Source organism: Pituophis catenifer, unplaced genomic scaffold (assembly GCF_029215685.1).
Source record: "Pituophis catenifer annectens isolate HBS135680 unplaced genomic scaffold, rPitCat1.0.hap2 SCAF_1, whole genome shotgun sequence".
Lineage (NCBI taxonomy): Eukaryota > Metazoa > Chordata > Lepidosauria > Squamata > Colubridae > Pituophis > Pituophis catenifer.
In genome coordinates, this window is record NW_027256881.1 from 51,837,467 (window position 1) to 51,858,631 (window position 21,165).

Here is a 21,165-nt window from a genome sequence, read left to right on the forward strand (position 1 = left end):
AGAGAGAGAAGGAAATGGGTTACAATTGGGCATGTATTTCAATATTTCTAGGCTCAATTATATTATAAACTGCATCTGGAAAAATGAACAAGAAATGGATTTACTTAATATGTTCCATTAATAGTGAAAAATAAAACACCACACATGCAAACTTTGATTATTGCGTAGAATAGTCCCTTCAAATGCTAATCCTAATTCAGATAATTTATTAAGAAACTCTTTGTTGGAGCCAATTATTAATTCTGTGAGTATTTAGGGTGATTTAGGGTGATTTTCTAAGCCACCTCTTCAATGACTGAGTACAATATATACTGTAGAATAGAATAACAGAGTTGGAAGGGACCTTGGAGGTCTTCTAGTCCAATCTCTTGATATATATGCATAATGGATCATACTTATTGTATGTAAAAACAAAAATACCCGGATAGAAATTAAGTGTCTAATGTTTTTGTTAATATACTTTAGATGTGATAGTCATTTGTGGTTTTTATTATACTTATTTCAAGGCACTACTATTTATTGATGATCTGAACATGCCAATCTCAGAAGCATATGGATCCAAGCCACCATTAGAGTTCATCCGTCAGTTTGTGGAGTTGGGAGGATTTTATGACATTAAACACCTTGAATGGAAAGTATGTTTAATATCGGTAACATTTCTTTTGTTATTTTTGATTTTTGTTAAATTAAGATCTTTTCATTAAAAATTTGTCATGTAAGTATAGTATTCTGGATCAGTTGAAATTCATTCTCATGTTAGATGGTCTAGATTCTTAGGCACATAGATTTAGGAGAGAAATTAGGACTTTTAAATTCATTTTTAAAGTACAGGTAATCCTTGTGCTACAAATGTAATGGAGCCTTCCAATTACATTAATAATCCAAGGATTTGTTAATTGGAACTCATTGAATGAACAAATCTCATCCCTCTTCTCCCCAAAGGATTTAATTGAATATGCGGGTCGTTAAGAGCACATGGGGTACATCAAGAGTGGGGAAGACCATGGGAGGCTGAGTGCAGGGACAAGACCACTGCCTCCAGCCACCAAAGGCCTCCCCCCACACACTGAGAGATCCCATGCTCTTTCCACCCCTTGGGGTCCCAAGCTGCTTGGGCCTTTCCTCCCCAGCCCCTCACCAATTACTCACTTACCTTTGGTGCCACGTTTACCTCCTGTGCAGCCTTGGATGCTGGAGCCCTTGTCCAGCCAGGGGGAGAAGTGCTGGGCCAGCCTCTCCCCTTCCCCACAGAACCCCAGCACCTTTCACAAATGCCCCTCCACTTGCTGGAGTGCTGAACCACCTGGATTTCAGCAATTGTGCTACCATGAAACTGGAGAGCTTGGTGCACCCTGGCTCTGCACCTCTCACTCTGGTGGAGAACTGGTTGCCCCCGCCCCCAGGGTGACTGTTGAAGCCTGAAGGTGCCTTCCTGCCTGCCAGATCTCTTGCCCTGATTTCAGAAATTGCATACTGAGGAGCTGCAGAGCTTGGCACGTCTCCTGCCTGCACCCCTCCCTTGCCGGACACACATCACAAGAGGGGTTCCTAATCAAACCTGCTTTCCAGCTCTGTCTCATTTCTCCATGCAGCTCAAGATGCTCTTCTTTCGCTGGAGAAATGGAAAAGCTGTGTTGCAAAAGGAAGAAACATATAGGGAAACTAAGAATCATCCAGAGTCATTGCTTTCCCAATGCAGATCAGGAGAGACCAACCAACTCCATGAGGCAACTTTCATGAGAAGTTGGAAAGGCTGATCTTACTTTTTGTTTTTTTAGCCTCACAGAGAAAGCCACCAGGCAACGGACTTGGTTATTCCCAGAAGTTGCCTCGTTGAGTTGGTGGAATTTCTCCTTATTTGTAGGTTGGATCTTATTTTAACAAGCTTCCACACTTCTTGCTCTGCACTCTAGTGCCTTAGAGAGCAAGTCTTTGTGACAGCCCCTCAAATAATGGAAGGCAGTTATCAATGTCTCCCCATCTTTCTCTTTGAGAGGCTGTACATATTTAGCTTCTTCAACTATTTGTCATACGATTTAACCTCAAAGCTCTTTATCATCTTTGTTGCTTTTCTATACACATTTCCAGGGTCTCAACATCTTTTTTATATTTTGGTGATCAAAGCTGGATGCAGTACTCCAAGTGTGGTCTCACCAGCATGGTGTAAAGTGATGCTATCATTTCTCATTGCCTTGACACTATCCCTCTGCCTAGGACTGCATTGGCTTTTTTGGTAGCTGCAGCACACTGCTGGCTTATACTTAAGCGGTGGTCCACAAAGACACCTAGATCCCTCTCACAATTACTACTGTTGAGCCAGTTACCGCCTATTCTGTACGTATGCATTTGGTTCTTACTGCCTAAGTGCAGGACTTTACTTTTCTCACTATTGAACTGCACCTTGTTGGATAGGATAGGACTCGGTGCTCAAGAATGTATTATCAGTTCATTATCAATCATTCTGAACCAGTAAAACAATATTATAAATATGTTGATTTATAGGGCTATTTTTTTAAAAAATGCTATTTTGTATATTTTTCTAACAGCATATTCAGGACATTGCCACAGTTGCATGCTGTACACCTCTAAATGTAGGAAGTAATGAGATTAGTACTCGTCTTCTGTCCCATTTTTGCATCTTAGTTTTGCCTGCAACTTCCTTACAGTCTTTGCAACGTATTTTCCAGGTAACTGTCCCAAAACATTTATTTATTTATTAATTTTTACAAAGAGCAAAAAAATGTAATGAAACGTAACTGAAAATTATAATAATAGCAATAGCACTTAGACTTACATATCATTCCATAGTGCTTTACAGCACTCTCTGGACAGTATACAGAGCCAGCACATTGCCGCAAACAATCTGGCTCCTCATTTTACTGGCCTCAGAAGGATGGAAGTCAACCTTGAGCTGGAAATAATTGAACTCCTGGCTACGGGCAGTTAGCCTGCAATACTGCATTGTAACCAGTGCATCACCAAGGCTTTTATAGAAATACCCTTATATAAAAAAGGAATTGAAGACTGAAAAATTGCTGAACACTAGAACATTGGATAAAGATGGCACTTACAATCAATTTAGCAACATTTTTGGAAGTATGCAGTTATGGTCAGCTAAGAGAAGAAGAATTACCCTTCTCTGAACAGTTGTGAGAAAGGTTTAGAAAATAAATTGTTAAGTCATCTCACCACAAAATCTAGAAGACAGCAAAAGTGCATTAGGGACTATTTCTAGCAGCTAATGGGGCAAAGTTTATCTTCTGTAATATTACTGAATTGTCCTTCTAACAACAAAAGTGGCAAATATAACAGGCAAGACTGGAATATTTGCTGCTTGAAATATTGCATTGCATTACCTTTTTTTTTTTTTTTTTGCAATATTTCAAGTTCGCTGACAATGTTGTGTCAATGTTGTGTTCCAAGGCTTATTCCTCAGCTACTATCTAATTGCTGGGCCTGACAGATCCTGGATTGACACAAACACTGATATTCTGCATGTCTTTAGCAAAAGTTAGTTCCTCTATGAAACAGGCTTTTTGGGATGGATATAATGGGGCTATTCTCCCATATTATATATTTAGCAAACATTCTCTGCTCATCCCATAAAAAAGCTTTTACTAATTATTTATTTAAAATATTTATATGGCCATCCATCTTAAACAACTCTGTGTGGTTTACAACACAATAAAACCAATTAAAAAAACAATACTAAAACAGTAAAACAATAAAATATTGAAACAAAACCTTGTGCCGTAATAATCCCTCTGAAATGCCCCACAGCAGCTCAATTGCCCTTCTTCCATATTATCTTCCTATATAAATTTAGCTTACAGATTTCCAAAATCAAAATAGTGAGCAAAAGAGTAGTCAGATGAAATCCAAAGGCAAAGACCCTATAGCAGGTTTGTCAGCTATTCCAGGTTCAAAGTCACAATCATGAGGTCCAAGAGTCAAGGCACATGAGCAGTGGTCATCAACAGGGGACTTGAGCTTGCCACTCTATTTTAATAGGTGTTTCTTGTTTAGCAGGGTAAAACTCCTTCCGTGCAAGCAGTTTTGCAGAGTGCCTTTGCTGTATTCTTTTTGCAGGCCACCATGTTCTTCCATTGGGATGGAGCAGTAATTCTGCATCTTCATCTTTGGAATACAACAGCAGCTGTGTCTGCTGGTATGTTGACCAGTTCCACCTTCTCTGCCTGCTCAGACAAAAGTCCACCTGGTGACTTTAGAGCAACTGCTCATGTTCTGTTACCACATCTGGAGCTGGCTACTTGTCATTGGTTTCCTCCTTTGACTCTGAATCAACCATAACAATCCTATCCAGTGCCTCAATAAAGAGCCAAGTTTTGCTAGCTTTCTAAAAAGATAGAAGGGAGGAGCTCTTGAATCATTGGTAAGAGGATGTTTCATAAGGTAGGGGCAGCACAGAAAAAATATATTTCCAAGGTCCCAATAGATGGCATGATTTCAAGGAGGGGACCTGGAGCATGCTCATCCTATCTGATCTAGTGGGATGGACACATATCCTTAGGGAGAGGCAGTCCCACAAATAATTAGGTCCTGTGCTCTGCAGAGCTTAAAAACTAATAACCAGCATCTTGAATTGCACCTGGAAGAATCTGGGAGCTAGTACAGTTCATGCAAGAAATGTGCAATATGGACAAACCTATGGATACCCAATACTGTGTGTGCTGCTGCAATCTAGACTAGTTGTAACTTCCAAGTTGTCCTCAAGGGCAGCTCCATATAAAGCACCTCCAAGGTGACTAAGGTATGAATGACCATGACCAAAGCCTCCTGATCCAAGAAAGACAACAACTGGAGGACAACACAGATCTATGCATCCTACCCCACCTCCCAGCCACAGTTGCCACTTGCTCACCAAGAATAAGCCATGAAACTAGAACTCTCAAATTATGCACCTCCTTGGTTTGGGGGAGTATAACCGCATAGGGACAAAGAGGCTTAGTGGCTAAGATGCTGAGCTTGTCGATCAGAAGGTCAGCAGTTCAGTGGTTCGAATCCCTAGCACCACATAATGGAGTGAACTCCTGTTACTTGTTCCAGCTTCTGCCAACCTAGCAGTTCAAAAGCACGTAAAAATGCAAGTAGAAAAATAGGGACCACTTCGGTGGGAAGGTAACAGCGCTCCATGCGCTTTCAGCATTGAGTCGTGCTGGCTACATGACCATGGAGATGTCTTTGGACAGCGCTGGCTCTTCAGCTTAGAAACGGAGATGAGCACTGCCTCAGAGCCGGAAACTACTAGCACGCATGTGCAGGGGAACCTTTACCTTTTTAACTGTGTTCAAAATCACCAGACCCTGCGGGGTATCAAAAGCCCAGTCAAAGTCAGCTCATCCCCATCAAGACCCTTACAACCTCCAGATGCTCAGACAGCCTTGCAACAGCATCAAATGTCCAGCCAGGGTAGAGATATATAGCTGCAAATCATCAAATACCAGTGATCACATACAGTGATCCCATACTATCAGGTGACTTCACCAGTGGTTTCATACATATATTAAAGAGAAAAAGGAGAGACCAGTGCCCTGAGGCACCTAACTTTACAGTGGCTTAGAACTCTACACCTCCTCACCCATCCTCACCAACTGACCATGGAGAACCATCACAAAACAATGCCTTTTTAAAAAAAATTTGATTTATATGCCGCCCTTCTCCGGACACTCAGGTGGCTTACAATGCGTTAAGCAATAGCCTTCATACTTTTGTATATTTTATACAAAGTCAGCTTATTGCCCCCACAAACTGGGTCCTCAATTTACCTACCTTAGAAAGGATGGAAGGCTGAGTCAACCTTGAGCCTGGTGAGACTCGAACTTACAGTAATTGCAACTTTCAACTCCCAGAGCCAATCCTCAAGGATAGCAATGCAGTATCAAAAGCCACTGAGAGATCCAGGACAGCCAGGACAGTTGCATGACCCCCATTCTTGGCCCATCAAAGATAATTAGTGTCAGGGTTCCAAGTAATACCCCCAACAAAAGAAGACTCTGAGGCTAGAAATTCCTCAAAGTTCCATTTTATTAGAGATGTCATATTGGCACATCTGGGAAAACCCGAATCTGAAAGCTTCCAGGTTTTCCCCACCCAAAAGAAAGTCCAGGTTCCTTCCCCTGCAACCACATGTCCATCACATGGTCCAATCAATGCACCATCCCAACTGGAGATGCCTCTCAGTCATGCCACTCCAGGTGCAGGCCGAATGTCCTTGACTTTCAGAGAAAGGAATGTTATTATGGCTAGATATCTCCACCACTCCATGCAATCCCCACTCCCAGTTTCCCACAGCACTAAATGTGGCAGCCCTGAAGATCCAAAGAAAAAGATGGCTTCCAGGGCTGACAATTAACACACGTAAGCAATACTATCTCAGTGCTGTACCCTAAACCAAGACTGAAAATGGTCCAGATATTCTACTTCATACAGGGTCCATTGAAGCTGCATACCAACCACCCTCTCAATAACCTTCCCCCAAAAGAAAAGGTTGGAGACTGGATGAAAGTTGTCCAATGAAGGCAAGACATTAGAAGTTCTGCCATTGTTGAAGGCATTGAGGAATATAGTAAGGAAATATCTCTGAATCCATGACCTTATGGGTCAGGGATTGTCCAGTATAATCCTGTAGAGCAATTGATACTGCATTTAGACTGATAATTATAATAATTATGATTGCTTGAATGTTCTCAAGCGAGTTCTCTGCTTTTTTAAGTGTACATTTAGACAGTTTATTACGCAGTGCTGTTTCCATAAAACCTGTTTTATTACATTATGTAAAATGCTTACAATTCAGTTTGCAAATATCTCTAAAATAATGTAGTCTAATATAACTGTTAACAACAGTTTCTTTAAAGTAATGTACATAGTTTAGCATCTTTATTATTAAATTATATTAAATGGAAAATATTTACAATTTTTAAAATGTATAAAATATTTTTTGTAGGTACGTCTGGGAACATACTTTTACATTAATAGATTCTTGGTTGAAGTTCAGAAATGTACAGATAATTTAACATGTTGCTGTATTGCACTATACTATAGAATGCTTCATAAAATGCTTCCAACACCTGCTAAATGCCATTACATATTTAATCTACGAGATCTTTTTAAGGTTTGTATTTCTTGATTTTTCAATTGGTTAATGGTTAATCAGTGAAATATAGGTAGCTTCATTTGATGACCACATTTGGGACCCACAAGTCAGTCACAAGCAGTTGCTAAGTGTTTAGTAACTATGCTTATGATCTTACTTCAGTCCTCCTTTGCTTTACAGACTAAAGAAGGTTGTAAATGCAAGGATTGGTCATAAGATTACTTTTCAGTCATTCACTATGATTCCTGAACAGTCACTAAAAAAGACTACCTGTATTCCATAAATTAGAGAATAGGAAAGCAAAAATACTTTTAAATAGAAAGGTTGCTTAAAAGAAATACATAAATAGATTATGATCAAAACTGTCAAAATGTGAAGAAGAAAGGAGGATTTTAAACCAGGATTATACATTTTACTGAATAACCACAAACTCCTTTTTTCTTTATCATCTCTCTGCTTGCTTTTACTTTTCCTGCTATGAACCCTATATCATCATACTCAATAAAGCATATATATGAATAATACTATATAAACAAAGAATGTTCATGAGTTAATAATTATTAGTCAATATGCCCATAAAGTATGGATTTAAAGTAACAAGAAGAGAAAACTGGGTCTGTGTTGGTTAAAGCTTTAGTTCGGTCCTTATCAAAAAGGGATAACTGAGAAAAATATATCAGTTACTGTAGTTGTCTGAAATTTTCTAAGAAAGAAGCAAACATTTGCAAAATTATATGACACATAGCAGTCTGTAATGACCCAGACAGGAATTCTATGGGCTTGTTCTGACATGAGCTTCAGTAGATTTTCAGTAGATTTTCCTTCATTTGCCCTGAATATTGTTAACTTTTTGTTGTGATTTATTAACTACACCAAATGGAGAAAATACTTATTTTTCTTCTGAGGATAGTTTGGATTCAATATTGTTGAATATTTTGTAAATTATTCAAAATATGATCCATATTAGTAAAATAGATAACATTTGTACAGACATTATTTATGGGATATTCTAAGTATTATCAATTTAAGATTATTTCAAATTTTATCCATCCATAGAATCAAGTTCAGACTTAATGCCACCTTTCTGAGTTGGATAAGAAATGCATTTCTACATATTCATGCACATAGTTTTAAGTGAATAGTAATAGTTGGGATTTCTTGTTTGTACTAAGATTTGCCATTAAGATTTATTATGAATATGTTGGTATGATTAAGATTTATATTATCAATACCCATGGAACTAAATTTCTTTTGAAGGATAATTCTGTCATCTAAAAATGGAAATCATTGTTTCTTTTATTAATATCTGAAATGGATATCCCACTCTTTGGGACTATTAAGCACCATTGTAAAATGGCTAAAGCAACCATGGGGTAGCATAGCATGATAAAAAATTAAATCAATTCAGAAGGTATCTTAGAAGTTTTAGTAACTTCAATAGTAATGTGAATATAGCTTCAATTCAAAAAGTTACTTTTAAAATTAATACTATAGGTACTTGAAGGACTACTTCAAGCCCACAAGTCAGTCATTGTCTCAAAAGAAACAACAGCATTATTGGTTATGCATGAATCTACTCGAATTTTCCATGATCGTCTAGTTGATCTAGCGGAGAAGGAGACATTTTATCAGTTTCTTTCAAATGAGCTCAACAATTATTTTAAAGTAAGTATACTTTATAGGATTTCTTTATCATAGACATGGAATGTTTCATGTTCAGTACACAAAATTGACTAGTAATTGATGATGCCAACATGATCTGATATATATTTGTGTGCCCTTTCTCTGCCTTTCCATGAGGCAGTATGTCCAGTTTATTGTCTAAAACCTGCTAGGTTTCTAGTCATTCAGTATCTGAACATTCTTAGACTTAGACATTAATTTTTTTCTGAAGGTATTACAAATAATTTAAAACAATTTAAAATATTGAAACAATAAAAACACCCACAAAATAAATAAGTACAAACAGCAGTCATGATGATTAATCATCTAATAGAAAAGTCAAGTAGCTGGGCCTTAATACATTCCAAGTCCCAGATCAGATGCATATCCAAATTTTTAAATCTTTGTGAAAAACCAACAGGTTAGGAAAGAATATTCCAAGGAAAGAATATTCAATAAGGCAGGGGCCACAGCAGCAAAAGTCCATTTTAAGCCTGATACTCTTTGGCTGATCAGATCTTCAGCATGACCAATCTGTTGGCCAGGATTGGATAAGTAGGAACTCTTGGAGAAACTCTTGGAAAAAGAGGGTTTTTTATATATTCTAGTGGATCTCTCTGTCACTGTTGGTGGGACATATATGAGAATACATATACACACATGCATATATACATCTCAAAATGCAGTTCCATGGTGACTTTTTAAAGTTTGTCTAAAAAGACAAACTTTGTTCCAATGAAGATTTCAAATTACAAAATTATTCTAGATTTTCTAGATTCCACCATACCTGTAGATAAAATTTAATTTAATTTAATTTAATTTCCAATTTATATACCGCCCTTCTCCCTGAGGACTCAGGGCGGTGTACAGCCATAGAATACAAATATTAAAACATACATAGAATACAAATATTAAAACATTTAAATATATATATAAATTTTGGCCCGAAAGTTAAGAATCACAGACTAATTAAAAGAATTTAAAAATTTCTTCTTAAGCCAACCCGGCTTGCTGAAAAAGATGGGTTTTCAGGGAACAACGGAAGGCATTGAGGTCCTGGATTCTTCTTATCTCCGGGGGCAACTGATTCCAGAGGGTGGGAGCCCCCACAGAGAAGGCCCTCCCCCTGGGGGCCACCAGCCTACATTGTTTGGCTGATGGCACCCTGAGGAGGCCCTCTCTGTGGGAGCGCACGGGTCGATGGGAGGTCGTCGGTAGCAGCAGGCAGTCTCGGAGATAGCTAGGCCCTATGCCATGGAGCGCTTTAAAGGTGATAACCAACACCTTGAAGCGCACCCGGAAGACCACCGGGAGCCAGTGCAGCTCGCTTGTATTTGAGAATTTGTATTAACATATTTCCTAATCTATACATCTCAAAATGCAGATACATAGTGGCTTTTAGTTTGTCTAAGAAAGATCATTATCCTAATAAAAATTTCAAATTACAAAATTATTTCTGTAGATTTCCTGGACAAAGGAGAAGTTGATGGAGGAGTCTCCTATATTTGTAGATTTTCTAGATTATACTGTACCTGTAGATAAGAGAATTTATAGAAATGTCACTAGCCAGAAGGTTCTTCTTTTGACATTGGAAGAATATTATGTGAGAATGCAAACAAAAGAGTCAGAGGTAATTTTTGAAATTCTGTTTAATATTGATGTATTGTAATTGCTATGTGATGTGAGCCAATACTGTATACATGTATCTTAGGTGCTAGATGTCCCTCGTAAAAAAATTTATGACACTGAACAACCTGCTTTCCTCTAGTTTTCCCCTATGCACAAATAGCAGGACATAGGTAAGTGAATTTGAGCAGCTAAGTACTGTAGTTAAATAAAAAATGTCACATGGGTTTATCATAAATTCCTCCTCAAACTGCAAGTCCCAGCTATATTCAAGAAAGATGAATAACAAGGAAAATTAGAATGGATAATATAGAATTGATAATTAATAAATAGTTTCTTCCATCTGTTAGTTCAGGATTATCAATATGCAGATAACACTCAGCTTGATTTTTTAACTCTGTTGGTCTGTTCCAGAAATGCTGTTGAAGCTTTGTGCCATGTCAAGGCTGTAGGGTTCTGGATGTGATGAAACAAGTTAAAACTTGGTTGGTTGGTGCTTAGAATCAATTTATGATTGAAATGTCATATATATACTGTATGAAAGATAAATTAGCAAAATTGAACCCAAACAAAATGGAGGTGCTGTTTGTTCACCAGTTTGTTCATCAGCTCTAATATTATCTCTCAAGTGATATGGGGGGTGGTACTGCTCCTAAAAGAGCAGGTACTTGACTTGAGGACCCTCACAGCTGCTGCTGGAAGTGCAGATGAAGACAGGCTGGAAGAACCTTTGCTCAGCTACATCTAGTACCTCAGTTGCCACCTTACCTGGAACAGGAGGACTTGGCTACAGTGACTCGTATCTTTATTGCCACTTGGTTGACTTCTGCAATATGTTCTATATGAAAAGCATTTGATGATCACCTGGTTGGAGCAGTCAGCTTGATTGCTAAGCCAGATAGGATTTTAAAAGGCATACAGAAAGTTACTGATAATCAGGGCAAGGTCCACAATATATGTGTAATATGCTAATAGTGACTCTGTCAGTCAATGTGGGTCACTGCAAACTGCTATGTCTTGTAAAATCCTATCTGGCTTAGCAACCAAATGGCCTGCTCCACCCATCTGAGGCAATACTTTTTGGAAAACCTATTGGTACCGTAGTATCCCATTTTCATGAGGTGAGGCTGGCTGGAGCCAGGAAATATTTTTTTTTAGTTATGATGTCAATGCTTCAGAACCACCTAGTCTGGAAATAAGATTGTTTTTTTCAGTATTAGTCTTGCCTGGAAGCTGGAAACACAACTCCAGACAGCTTTGATTGACTGATATAATAACAATATGTATTTATTTTTCTCCATTTATTTTATTTGGTTTGTGGGAGGATTGTTCCATTTTGGGCTATATTTATTGTAGATATAGATGTTTCTGTTTTCTTATTCTATGGCTTACTTTTTTAAGCTCCTCATATCTGGGAAGATTGAGCAGTATACAAATCAATAAAGAAATAACCAGTTATTTTTATGATGTAGTTCAATATTTCCTATTTCAAATTTCTATCTGCAAGATTAATTGCTTATTTTTCATCTGCACTTAGTAGCTAAGAGATTCCTGATTTATAAAGATTGAGGATTGCTCCTTTTCCAAAACTTTTTCTAGATCATCCAGATCTCTGGGAAATGAGATTATTAGGCTTTGAACCAATCCAGAAGATGTTCCAGCTACTTGTATGAGAGAGAAAAAAAACAATTAAAATGAGCTGCTGTTCTCTGTTTGAAAAACTTACCTGAAAGAGGAATAGTCTTGGTCCTGAATATCCCTTTAGCATTAGTTTTCCCAGACTCTTTTTATGCGAGATCCCAAGATAAAAGGGTTAGGTTTCGCTTGTCTTTTAACTCTTTCATATTTGAAGGGCATTTTGGAAGGAAGTTTCCCCCTATTCCCTACATTTCTGCTTTCTGTTTCCTTAGATCACCATGGTATTTTTCAAAGAAGCAATACAACATGTAATTAGAGCTGCAAGGGTTTTTCGACAACAAGATAGTCATATGACACTGGTAAGAAACTTTATTTTTAATTGGACATATTATATAAGATGTCAATGGTATGTCTTTATTTAAAAGTAGCACGCCTTAAATCAAGGTAAATTTTAAATACCATATGTCATTAAAACACTTGTGACTAAGCCGTAATTATTATTATCCTGCATTCTAAAAATTATTTAGACATTTTAATACATGAAGATCTGCTTTAGTAAATCATTTTTTCTTACATGATGTTTATCTAACATGTTTAATATTTATTAACAGATTGGATGGAATGGCAATGGAAAAGCAACCTGTGCATCCTTAGCCTGTTATATATCTGAATGCAGTATCTGTAGGTTATCTACTTCCTATAGTTACACCTTTGCACATTTTCAAGAGGATATTAAAAAAGTCTATAAACAAGCTGGAGCAGAAGGCAAGAGGACTGTTCTTCTTATTACAGATTCAGATATAATTCAAGTAAGCCTACACAGAATATACATTAGTATACATATTAAATGTGTATCATGTTAATTAAACTCTTGCTAAAAATGTCCATCTCTGTTTCTCCCCTCTTTCTTAATCTTAATATATCTGGATCGTCTTCAGAGGTTAGAGGATGATTGGGAGCTGACTTTGTTTGTATTTTCACCAGTTTGCTAATAGTTATTAAAATAGCAACTATTAAAACAATTGACACAAAATAACTTAACTCATAGCTGGAGCTCCAGTAAAAGTGTCTATAAAAAACTGTCATTTTGTCAAAATGACAAAATCTAGATTGCTCTAACCCAAGGCTAAGGAGATAATTAATTGGTATTATTTTTCTTAGGAATCATTTTTGGAAGTCCTAAGTTGTATTCTGAAATCAGGACAAGTGCCCAACCTATTTGAGAAGGATGAGTTGAATAACATTATTGAATCACTTACATCAGTTTCTGAAATGACTAAGGATTCCAACAAATTGGATGATATGTATTCTTTCTTCTTACAGGTATGTACTAGTTTCCTGTGAACAATATGCTCTCTCAATGAAATTGCTATATCCATTCCAGCTTGAATTCCACATTAACAGCAGGATCCAGAGTTGTGCTCATTGAATTTAATTGTCCTATTATTAATAGATAAATCAAGCCAGGAATGTGACAAACTGTTATTTATAGATATATTGAAGACATCCATGTCTATTTGACTCTTGCCCATTGTGGTTTATGAAGGCAGAGTAAGAAATTTGATTTAATGAATGATAGAAATTTTGATTATCTCCACCAAGGATGGTTTTGTATCATCTGGTATGAAAGAAACCCAAGTTAAAAATGAACATTAAATCTCACCTTTATGAGTACTAACTGATATTTCTCTGTGCTGGAAGCTGAATTAGTGAATTGCCTGAATCCATGTTACTTGCATAATTGTACAAAGTGACTCAGATAGAGAAACATGTCTTTTGAATTTGGGGGCAAATATTATCTATCATTTAAATATCTACTTGTATCACTCTACAATTTGCAGTGCAATTCTTATTTCAATAAAAATTATTTTTGCAAGTAGGTACAATTATAGCCTAATAAATGATAATCCAAATATTAATGCATGTATATTTTCAAAGGAATAATTATTTTACTAGAGTTTTCACACAATATTTTTTTTCTAGAGAGTACGCCACAACCTTCATATAGTTTTGACAGTAAATCCTACAGGACTGGTTTTCCGTCAATATTTACAGATATATCCTGCCATTGTGAATTGCTGTACAGTAGACTGGTACGAAAATTGGCCTGAAGAGGCACTTTGCCATGTAGCAAAAAGTTATTTTAGCCAAAGTGAGACATTTAGAAATGAGGTATGATGTGAATATATTTTATCAAAATGGAATCTATAATATGTTATTCTCACTTATGAACTCTGATCGACTGAAACTGTTCATAAATTGTGATAACTCATTTTAAAGACTCTGGGAAAACATTTCACAATCAGTTTCAGTAATAATAACTAGGTGGGGTTCTAGGGTTCAGGGAGAATGTTGGGGAAATCAAAATGCCAGATACAACCACTGCTTTGCTCTGAGCAAGCACCAATTATCTAATCACCATTATATAAAACCTACAAAATTTGGCTCAACTGCTCCTTGTCTGGATTTGGCTAGCTGGAAGGTAGTGATAGCAGCAGAAATTAAGTTATTAAGTATAGGTTAATTCTCATTCCATTTTCAGATATACTTGTTAGCGAAACCATATTCTATAGGAATTTCATTTCTCTGCTGAAAAATATACTCTACCTCACCAAATAAGGCTATGACTATTACTGTAAATTGCAAGAATTCCTAATTTTAGAACAGATGCATTTAACTGGATTAGATTTTTCATGAATGAATGTTGATGGTATAGAAAAAAAACCCCTGACAATCCCAAAATATTTCTAAAATGTGAGTTCTCACTATAGTAAGAGGAGAACACAAGCATTACAAGTAAATCTTGTCCCCAAGGAGTTAGAACTTTTAGACTCAGCACCCTCACCTTCCCCTATGGAGGGAAGAAAAGGAACAACAAAGAAGAGAGAGCCAATACAAAGCGATGAGTGTGAACAAGAAATTACTGAGAACATTACCATACATTTCAATTCTTAAATTGAATTGTACTTTGTATAAAATGTGTGGTCTTTTCATTTGTCTTTACAGAATTTAAGAGATATTCTTATCCCTATGACTGTTAATATTCACAAGAATGCATCTATAATAATTGAGAAATACTTGAAGGAAACTAAAAGACACTATTACATCACTCCCAAAAGTTACTTGCAATTTATAAATACTTTTTCCACAATATTGAGGACCACAAAAGAGAAAATGCTGAGTGAAAGGTAAATACAGATGTGTGGATGTGTCTGTAAAACAGCACTACAGAGAAGTTGTCAGGAAGGATACTATTTTATAGAAATGTTTTACGTGGATTAAAACATTTAACAATTAAGTTATTTCATTAGCATCCCAAAGCATAGCAACAATTTTGTTAAAAGTCAGCTGCAACCACTGTGTAGGTTACTACACTCTTCCTGGAAGAGGAGAATTTTTCCATGAAAAATTTCCAAGCAAATTTGAATATTTCACTGCCAACAGATTCATGATAGGGTGAACTTTAGCCACAGTGTGATTTGATTATTGTGCCATTTATCCTGTGGTTAATGTATATATTATACATTAATCTGTGGTTAATGTCTAAGATTGTTGAGGAGTTATTCTGTCAAATATCATAGAAGCAATGGACTTAATATCAATAAAATATTTTATAAATTATCTATCTATAAAGTATATATAAGATATTCACAATTCTGATCACAGTGCTTATCATAGTTTATTCATGATAGACTTCATAAAGTTGACATGTATAGCTTTACCAAAAGTGCTAAGTGCTTCTATGCACTTAGCACTTAATATAAGGTAGTTTGTTTAGGTGATTGAACAGATAGGATAGGATAAGGTAAGGTAAGACGATAAGATAAGATATCCTTTATTTTCATTTTTTTTACTGTGAACATACTGGCCCACATTAAAAATGAAATTCTGTTGCCTGCTCTGTTTCTGTTCAAAAGAAAGTATATATCTACATAAATATGTACCTGCACTCATATACAATGAGGGAAAAAAGTATTTGATCCAGGGGTGAAATGCTCCCAGTTCGGACCGGATTGCCCGATCCAGTAGCGATGGCGGCGGGTGGTTCGGAGAACCAGTAGCAAAAATCCCTAAGCCCCCACCCCCCACTATGCCCAGCTGAGCCGCACGATCATCAGAGGCTTTTTTTAGTGGCAGGTTTATTTTAACAGTGAGAGACAGAATAACAAAAAAATCCAGAAAAACGCCTTTTCAAAAAAATTATAAATTGATTTGGATTTTAATGAGTGAAATAAGTATTTGATCCCCTACCAATCAGCAAGATTTCTGGCTCCCAGGTGTTTTTTATACAGGTAATGAGCTGAGATTAGGACCACTCTCTTAAAGAGTTGTCCAAGGATGTCAGGGACAAGATTGTAGACCTACACAAGGCTGGAATGGGCTACAAGACTATCGTCAAGCAGTTTGGTGAGAAGGTGACAACAGTTGGTGCGATTATTCGCAAATAGAAGAAACACAAAATAACTGTCAATCTCCCTCAGTCTGGAGCTCCATGCAAGATCTCACCACGTGGAAGTTCAATGATCATGAGAATGGTGAGGAATCAGCCCATAACTACACAGGAGGATGTTGTCAATGATCTCAATGCAGCTGGGACAGTATGAACCAGCGGTATTCAGCTGGTTCTATCCAGTTTGGGCAAACCGGTAGCGGTGGCTGCTGGAGGCTCCACTCACTTGCCCAGACATCATCACATCCAGTTTTTGATGCTCTGCGCATGCGTGGAAGGCTCTGTGTGTGCTCACATTTGTGAACCGATAGCAAAGGTAAGTGAATACCACCCCTGAGCTGGGACCATAGTCACCAAAAAAACAATTGGTAACACACTTCACCATGAAGGACTTAAACCCTTCAGCTCAAGAAAGCACATGTACAGGCCCGTCTGAAGTTTGCCAATGAACATCTGAATGATTCAGAGGAGAACTGGGTGAAGGTTTTGTAGTCAGATGAGACCAAAATCGAGCTCTTTGGCATCAACTCAACTCACCATGTTTGGAGGAGGAGGAATGTTGTCTATTACCCCAAGAACACCATCCCCACCATCAAACATGGAGATGGAAACATTATGCTTTGGGGGTGTTTTTCTGCAAAGGGGACAGGACAACTTCACCGCATCAAAGGGATGATGGGCCGTCATATCTTGGGTAGAACTTCCTTCCCTCAGCCAGGACATTGAAAATGGATGGGTATTCCAGCATGACAATGACCCAAAACACACGGCCAAGGCAACAAAGGAGTGGCTCAAGAAGAAGCATAGGTCTAGCCAGTCTCCAGACCTGAATCCCATAGGATTAAAATCTGTGGAGGGAGCTGAAGGTTCAAGCTGCCAAACATCAGCCTTGAAACCTTAATGAATTGGAGAGGATCTACAAAGCTGAATGGGACAAAATTCCTCCTGAGATGTGTACAAACCTGGTGGCCAACTACAAGAAATGTCTTACCTCTCTGATTGCCAACAAGGGTTTTGCCACAAAGTACTAAGTCATGTTTTATGAAGGGGTCAAATACTTATTTCACTCATTAAAATGCAAATCAATTTATAACTTTTTTGAAATGCATTTTTCTGAATTTTTTTGTTGTTATTCTGTCTCCCACTGTTAAAATAAACCTACCATTAAAATTACAGACGGATCATTTCTTTGTCAGTGCGCAAACGTACAAAATCAGCAATGGATCAAATACTTTTTTCCCTCTCTCTCTCTCTCTCTCTCTCTGTGTGTATACACACACACACACACACATATGAATCACTGTCCATTTTGAATACCTAGTGGAAAGAAGTAACTTGAATTAATATGCTATGTGACTATGGCCTATGGTATAAGTAGATTTTAACTCTTATTTTTTATTTTAGAGCTTGCTATCATTCTGGTCTGACAAAAATCTTGGATGCAACTTCACAGATCACAAATATGCAAAATGAATTGCTTGTCCTTGGACCTCAAATAGAGTCAAAATCAAAGGTATATTTACTTTGTAAGTGTTCTTCCTACGCCCTAAAAATATTGAATAATTTCCTATCAGATCTCAAGTAAGATGTTACAATTCATAAAATTAATGACAGTGGTATAATTGTTTTATAAAAGTTACAACAGTATAAACTATTATGTGAATTCAATTTATGGCACATTAGATATTTTGGAAGAGCAAAGAAAAAGACTAAAGGAACCTAAGTTGGTGTAAAAGAAATAACATTCGGAATCCATTTATGATAATACTATGTAGTGGAACAGCTCATTCCATAATGTAGAAGTCTGGAAATCTCAAATACCTTCTCCCAGAGGGCCTCATGGTCTTCACATACTGGTTCTGCCTCCTGCTCTATTGTATTGTATTAGCTTCTCTAGTCCTACAGCTATCATCTATCATTCAAGGTTGCCTTGCACAACAAATTCTCCCTAGCCACATAATTTAAGAAAGATAGCGATCTCACTTTTCTGGTGATAAAAAGATAAAAATCCCAAAAATAAAAGAAGTAAAATAATTTTAATAGTACAAAAATCTGGCTGTCAGCATAGAAGTATGTGACTAAAAGGTTCGTCCCTGTCACAAGTAAATGCCTTATTCTCCATTATGTAAATAATACATGAACAGTGTGTCAGGGGTTAACTTATTCTTCACTTCTTAATGTATTCATACTTTACCACTCCCATACTTAGCTCCACCCATTGTATATATAAGGAGCTGCATACGTTCATTCTGTGCTTCTATCTGTGAATATTCAGTGAATATAGAATGCCTTATGTAAATAAAGAGAGATATATTTGAACTCTTAATTCTTAAATAATTTATTGAGTCTGATCCTGAAAATATCGCAACAATCTGGTAGCAGAGGATGGTTGAATTGACTCAATAAAAACTTAAATATGTCTAAAAGAGATAGGCCCAACACCAGGGCATACAGCAAAGAAATGGAAGCGGATCAAGAAATAATAGATGAGTCCACGAATGCAATTTCGAGAGAATCCGAAGAATACACCACAGAAGACGAAGAAATAATAAATGAAGATGATGACCAAGAAGAAAACGAAATAGAAAACAACGAACTCAGGTCAGAGATACTAAAACTCTTAAAAAGCCAAAAGAGCGATGATAGTCTTATCGCGAACCTCCAAGATATACTAAAAAACAACGGAGCAGCGAGAGAGAAGCACATCGCTACTGAAAAACCAAAAGACTCAAAAATAGTAAGTGATATGCTTACAGATAAAAATGCAGCGAAGAAGAAAACCAACAATCCCGCGCAAAATTTCAAATGGCAGCCATCTTGGTTTCAACAGACTCCTAAGATGAGCGAAGCAGAGCCAATCAGAAAGCAGGATTCAAAATGTCTGGCGCGAAAAGCCTTACTCGATACAAAAAATGAAAAAGAAAAAGTATATACCTCAGAAGAATCAGAAACAGAGAACGAAGAAGATTCGATAGACATGCAAGTAAAGTCAGCAATGAAAACGCTTTTTGCTGCATTTGGACCGAAACTGAAGATTACTAAAAAATCAACAAAAAAGCAAGCAAGCGAGCCAACGCCTCAAAATCTACCCGCTCCTATCCAGACGGCGAGAGCACCGACACCTGAACCCAGAGAGCCCTGCAGATACCACCCCACGCCGCAGACTGATCCAAGGACCAGCGCCTTCAGCAAAAGAAGACGAGCGCCCGCTATCACCAGGACTCCCAAGATCGAGCCGGAGACTGATTCATCGGAAGAAGAACGAAGCGAGGGAGCTGCAGCAGCGAGAACCTCTCACGATGACTCCAGGAACGAAATGAGCAACGCGCATGCGCGGGACTACGCAGACAACCCAGGAAGACATGAGATGCAGAGAGAACCATGCAGACTCGTTGCGAGCATCCCCACGCCGTTTTGCAACTTTCGACATTTGCAAGACCACGGACTACCCCCGGTTGTAAGTAATGGACCCAACAATGTTGGGAATTTACCCAGTGACTTCCCAAAGCTGAGAATAGATGGCATTAATTTGCAAGAATGGTATCAGCAGCTCCAGGTTGTCTTTATGAAAGAAAACTTACTGTTTTTTATTACTAACCCCCCAAAAAGACCTTGGACTCTAAAGATAGATTGCCTACATCATAGAGCATTTTTCTTATTAATTTCAAGTGTATCTCCTGCCATGTATCACAGTATTAAACAAAATCTGACTGTCTCAGAGATTATTCAATGCATGTTTAATTTGTTTCACAGTGAAAGCGTAGCCACTACCACAAGAATGTCTAAAGATTTCTTCTCTTCTAGGATAAAGCCAGGGGTTACCATAAGTGAACATTTAATATCTTTAAACAAGATTAGAGCAGAACTGCATTTAAGGGGGGAAGGTGATTTCAGATCAAACGATGAAAAGTGTTATCATCAATTCACTTGACCCATCATGGGATAATTATATGTCACACTTAGACACAATCAATCTAGGATACTTATCCATAGAAAGTCTATCCAATAAGTTAATAGCTGAAGACAATTCAAGGAGAAGTCGTTATAACAACCAAATAGAACACAAACAATTTAAAAGGGTAGCATTTCAAGAAAGATATCATGAAACATTTAGGTGCCACAATTGTGGGTCCAAAGAACATAATAGGAGGGATTGTCCCAAAATTCTAAGAGAAAGACATAGGTCAGAATATAGAAATAGGTACAACAACAGACAGTCTTCCATTGATAGACTTAGGCATAGAAGTCCACCCAACTATAGAGAACATAGAGGGGGCAGAGATAATTCAAAGGATAGAAAATCTGGCTCACTGAATGGGCTAAACAAACATAACAACATTAACACACAACAACCAGAGAACAATAATTGGCTTATTGATTCTGGAGCAACTAATCACACTACTACTAATAAAAATATATTATCTTCATTTGTAGAAGATAAATTTGTAATCAAAGTAGCTAACCAAGAAAAGGTTCAAGTTATAGGTAGAGGGAATGTAATCTTACCTGGCCTAGGAAAAATAGAGGGGGTATTACTAATACCTGAAATTCCTCATAACATACTTAGTGCCATAAAACTAAGCAGAGATTCTGACATTAACATTGTGTTCTCAAAAGGAAAAGCAACATTAGAGAAAAACAAAATAAACATAGGTACAGTAATAATCAAAGGAGG

The 21,165-nt window shown here is 37.3% G+C and overlaps 1 protein-coding gene across 1 annotated transcript in view; it reads left to right on the forward strand.

Annotated features, from left to right (window-relative positions):
* The window catches only part of DNAH14 (dynein axonemal heavy chain 14), a 238,523-nt gene that overhangs the window by 150,820 nt on the left and 66,538 nt on the right, over positions 1–21,165 (forward strand). The window contains exons 53-63 of the mRNA XM_070957448.1: positions 507–635; positions 2,547–2,687; positions 6,965–7,132; positions 8,609–8,779; positions 10,239–10,406; positions 12,313–12,399; positions 12,652–12,849; positions 13,202–13,363; positions 14,024–14,212; positions 15,047–15,228; positions 17,895–18,003. Of these exons, the coding sequence (XP_070813549.1) occupies positions 507–635; positions 2,547–2,687; positions 6,965–7,132; positions 8,609–8,779; positions 10,239–10,406; positions 12,313–12,399; positions 12,652–12,849; positions 13,202–13,363; positions 14,024–14,212; positions 15,047–15,228; positions 17,895–18,003 (1,704 nt within the window). The remainder of the gene's footprint in view (positions 1–506; positions 636–2,546; positions 2,688–6,964; positions 7,133–8,608; positions 8,780–10,238; positions 10,407–12,312; positions 12,400–12,651; positions 12,850–13,201; positions 13,364–14,023; positions 14,213–15,046; positions 15,229–17,894; positions 18,004–21,165) is intronic.